This window comes from Pteropus vampyrus, unplaced genomic scaffold (assembly GCF_000151845.1).
Source record: "Pteropus vampyrus isolate Shadow unplaced genomic scaffold, Pvam_2.0 Scaffold18, whole genome shotgun sequence".
NCBI lineage: Eukaryota > Metazoa > Chordata > Mammalia > Chiroptera > Pteropodidae > Pteropus > Pteropus vampyrus.
Window position 1 is genome coordinate 6323493 of NW_011888799.1, and position 4887 is coordinate 6328379.

The following is a 4887-nucleotide window of genomic DNA, read 5'->3' on the forward strand; positions in this document are numbered from 1 at the left end:
GGGCTCCCCGCTTCTCCACTGAGGGAGCGGCCACAGGAGCAAGAAATGGGGAGGAGCGCGGAAGCTGGAGCGAGGCAGGGCGAGGGGAGGGGAAGTGAAGCGCGCGACCTGCACTCCACAGCTCCGCCTCCAAACCCGCAAGATGGCGCCGCTAAGCCTCCCACTTCCCCTCCCCCGGCGACCACGTGACACCGAGGGCCTCCGCGCGGGGTGGGCCGGGCGGAAGGGAGGAGTGGGACCCGAGCTCGTCTTTCCAGGGTGCTGGAGGCCTCAGGACGTGGTGGGCCTCGAGGCTGTGGGAGCACCCTCGTCCTTCCCTCGTCCTCCAATCCTATTAATTTACGTGGGGACAATTAATGGTTATAAATGATGGGAATATAAATAACCCCCAAAACATTTAGGTATGTCAGAGGTCACGCACCGCGGCAAGAGCGCCCACGAAAGTCCTAGCCTCCCAAAAGAAGCCGAGCGACAGCCCTCAGTTTCCAGTTTGCCTGATTTCTAGAGGTTGAAATTGAGGATGAGAAGGTGCGGAGTAGTGGCAAGAACCCAACCCAAAGCAGACATCCGAGTAAATTTTCGCTCTCAACCAGAATGCTTGTGCCCATGTGAAAGAGCACTCAGCGCCAGGAGTCCAAATAATGATTGAAGTCCTGGAGAGGTTTTTTTTTTTGAGCTATTCAAATACCCCGACTCTGACCAGAATTTTTCTGGACCCCTGGCTGTAGGAGTAGTCCCCAGTCTCGGGATCCTGCATAGTAAGCTTAATAGTCAAGAACAAGATAACCCACAAAAGAAGAAAAGCAATGGTCAAAACACGCAGACCCTAACCAAACTCTTCAAAATAAAACAGTGGCTTAACAGTTTTCATCTATCAACGAGAAACACAATACCTGAAATTGATATGAAAATCAAGTTTCTAACTCCAAAGCAAAGGCAGAACAAAGAAATTTAGTTATAAAAGATTTCCGTTTTCTAATTTACGTGTTTACATATTAAATTTAAAATGTATCCAACTTTACATATTTGTATAATGGCATACACTTACATCATAGTTCAGTAAAAATAAAGGAAAATTTTTACTAGTTGATTTTTCTTATACTCAGCTTTCTTAACTCCTTAACATTACCTGCCTGTTCCCTGTAGGCATTCGAATTTCCAGTTCCTGACTTCTGGGTTTTGTGGCTCAAAGAGACCTTAATCATGTCAAGATTATCAATACAGTCTTCTATATACCTTTTAACACTTTTAGGATTTTATTTTCCATATTTACTTGGGATTTTGTATAGGAATTCTCACATTATCTGTTAAATTAAAATCTAAAATTATTTTTCACAGATGAATAGCTAATTTTGTTTGAAACATGAATTGAGATTACCTGCATACTTGGAAGTCATAGTGAGGGAATAAGTTAGCAGCTAATGAATAAAACCTGCCAAATGCTAATTATCTACATCTCAATCCAATTCTGTTTTCTTTTGGTTGTGTTATTTAACAATAAAGAGATTATTTTAATGTGATTTCTTTGTGAAAAGAAAACAACACTAGGACTGATGATGGAAATAAAAGTGAAGCCATCTGAGAAAGTGATGGCACTTAACCAGAAAATATGAGTTATATGCAAGGTTTCCGAATAGTATTGAATACATCCTGTGAAACGGAGACCTACACTCAGAGATTTGGATACATAAGCTCCATAGCGTAAAAGGCCTGTCAGAAAGGGGTGACAGTCTATGTTCGTGAAATTGCCATATAAAATAGTCTGGAGAAGTTGATTTTAGTCATCTCTGGTTTGGTAAGATTAGGAGATCTAGGACACGTTACCAGGGTTCACTGATACCTGGTTCTCTTCTCATTATGGGCATGAGGAAGAGGATACTTTCTTCCTCGTTTCAGAAAGGAGATCATTTGACTATTTCCAGCTACTATAAGATGTGAATGAAAGCACCTTGTATCACTTCCAAACCCAAGATTTTCATGCTCTCCGTTCTCTTCTTATGGGCAACTAAGGAAGCCATGTGTTCCAGATGGTACTGCTTGTCAACCTGGGTCCCCGAGTGATTCTGTGGAGCAGAGTATCACCCCCACCCCGAGTTGAACATGTACCGTGAGCACAAAATAAAACTTTGTTGTGTTAAGCACTGAAATTCGAGGGATATTTTGCTACCACAGTACAACCTTGCCTAATCTATTATAGAGGCGTTTTTTGGTTGTTTTGTTTTTTCATCTGTATTTTCTGACTTTGGGGTTATTTATATAATTTGTATAAAATTAAAAACCCATAAAAGTTATTTTAATGAAAAATAATTTAAACTATGCCAGAAGTATGCCCTATCTTTATTAGCCTATATATGAATTTCGGCTACTCATGCTTTCGGTGGGATCTAAGTAAATGTGAAGAAAATGAATAGGTATTTATAGATACTTAGAGTCAATACATTTTACATCAGAGTTAGTTATACTCTGTATCAACTTTTCTCCCTCAATCCTTTTCTAATATTGAATAATTATTTTTTATCAAGGCAGCTGGTTTCCATGGTATATGATCAGAAGCCTCTTCTGCTTCCCCTTTAGTCTGCCTTTTGTATAGTTCCTTCCATGTCCTGCATGAAATCTCTTGCAGATTCTTTCACTTTTCAAGTAGTTTTCAGTCACACGAGTTGTCTTATTATAGTTGAAAATATCTTGTGCAGGGTAACAATTACAACTTTAAAGTTCATACAAGTTAAAAGTTCTCTCCTTCCCAGCTCTTCCCTGCTTCAGACATAAAGCTTGCTGTGATGAAGGGAGGTGTGCCAGGTTTCTCCACATCCCTGTCTTTAGTCCTCAGAGTTTACTTCTCCTGTCCCACCACTAACTGCTATTTCTGACACTCCCACCCCCACTCTTACCCCTCCACACACACCCCAAGAATTTGGTGCAGGAGAAGACGGGATTAGGGGAAAAGAGCATAGTCTTTCCTGATTTTTGCAGGATGCTGTTATCTTCGAAAGTTTGTTCCCTATGAACATGGAGGACTCACAAATGGCTCTTTCTCTCTTATGTCACCTTTGTGGATTTTGTTATGACTCTCTTGCTAGGACTGAGGCAATGTTCCTCCTCTGGTTGAATGCCTATGACTCTTCTCCCCCACCAGTCTTTGACCTTCTAGAGGTTCGTCTCATGTAAAGTGCAGTCTCCCAGGGCCCTTTCCTCTCTGGGCACCCCTCATGGGAAGGATCCTTTTAAAATTACTCTGGGTCAATTTCCTTCTAGGTATACTTGGCCCACAGGACAACTTATGCATCTTTGCCCTACTGGCAATAACAGTGCAACCCATTCTCCGTGCCACCCACCTTACTTGCCATCTCAGGGTAGCTAGTTAGCCAGGATCTTGCTCTTGGACTTCCTCAGGTGGAAGTTAGGACATCAGTCCTTATAGACTTTGAACCCCCAGGATATATAAGCTAAACATTCTGAGGTGCTAGTGGAGGCCTCTATTTCACTTGGCTTTAGGCAGAGGGAATGACCCTCCTTTATCCCCAGAGTGGCAGGAGAGGAAATATAGAGCCCATGGATAACTCTCAAACACAATCCTCATTTTCTTATATAGACTCAATGTGGATGAGTAGCAATGCTAGCAGACTGGTTCACAATCTCTTCCCAACTCTCTCTGAGGTGGAGAAGGGAAGGGGCTACCTGGCATCTGTTGTGTCACTTTCTGCTTTTGATGCTTTTGCTGAAACTCCAAAGACAACAGGGAGAATCTAATTAACATCCTGTCACAACCGTTATCTGTCATCAATTCAGGAAACTCGTACTAGACTTCTGATGAAAATGGTGAAATGGGTTAAGAATTTTAACACACACACACACACACACACACACACACACACACTATAGCAGACATATAATGATAGATAAAACTTGAAAAGAGAAAAGTAAAGAGATCTAACCTTTAAAATAAGATAAACACCTATGTAAATATGCTGAAGCCACAGACCTCCTGGGCTTTGAAAATAAGTCTAGAAGCAAAGGTAGCAGTCAGAGATTTGTCTCCTATGGATAGAGATGTAAATGCCTTCCAGGAAGTGGAGGACCTGGGCCAGGTTTTCAGCTTGAAGCCAAGGACACCCATGCCACTACATGCAAGTTGAACAAAACTATCGCCAACCTTCTGCTTGGAGCTATAGTTTTATGGGAAGCTGTGTGTCAAGTGGGTGGGAGGATAAAATGTTGACAGTCTTTAGATGAGAGCTGAGCATAGACACTCCCTGCTCAGTGGCTGGAATGGCAATTCCATGATATCATCAGTGTTCCTACACTCCAGTAATAACCACTTAGAAAATAAGACTTTATATTAGCAATAGTAAATTTAATCCATGCATTTAACACTATTAAGTACCTAAACCCCACTAAAATGGCAGTAAAGGGTTTTGTTCATCTTTTTTTAAGGTCTAAATTCATATGTGCAACCTGGATGTATGAAGGAGATAATGCCTCATGGAGTAGAATTTTGACCAATGGGAGACAGGAACCACTAAGTAATTCCCCGCCCCCCACTTCTTCCTTTATCTCACTTCTCCCAGGGTGGTCTTGAGATGAAGTTTGTTTATTGAGGACACAGTCCCTAGATCCAGCAATCAGTTTAATTTAGTGGTAGCCAAGTTGATGAAACATCCTCTTGTTTCTCCTTTCTTTCTTTTCTGTTTCACTTTCTGTTTCTCATACTCGCTTCCTGGACTCCCTAATAATAAAATGAAGCTCTGGTTTCTGGGAAACTGAGGCTAGCAAAATTAGCAAGGTACATTTGACTTCATGAAAATTAACACCTTCTGTTTATCAAAAGACACCATTAAGAGAATGGTGTAGAAAAAGTTATGTGCTACACATAAAAAGGACTCATAC

The 4887-nt window shown here is 41.5% G+C and overlaps 1 protein-coding gene across 1 annotated transcript in view; it reads right to left on the minus strand.

Annotated features, from left to right (window-relative positions):
- Positions 1 to 1205, minus strand: part of ZNF318 (zinc finger protein 318) — a 28275-nt gene extending 27070 nt beyond the window's left edge. Inside the window, exon 1 of the mRNA XM_011354834.1 lies at positions 1130 to 1205. Coding sequence (XP_011353136.1) covers positions 1130 to 1205 — 76 coding nt within the window. The remainder of the gene's footprint in view (positions 1 to 1129) is intronic.
- Between the last annotated feature and the right edge of the window lie 3682 nt (positions 1206 to 4887).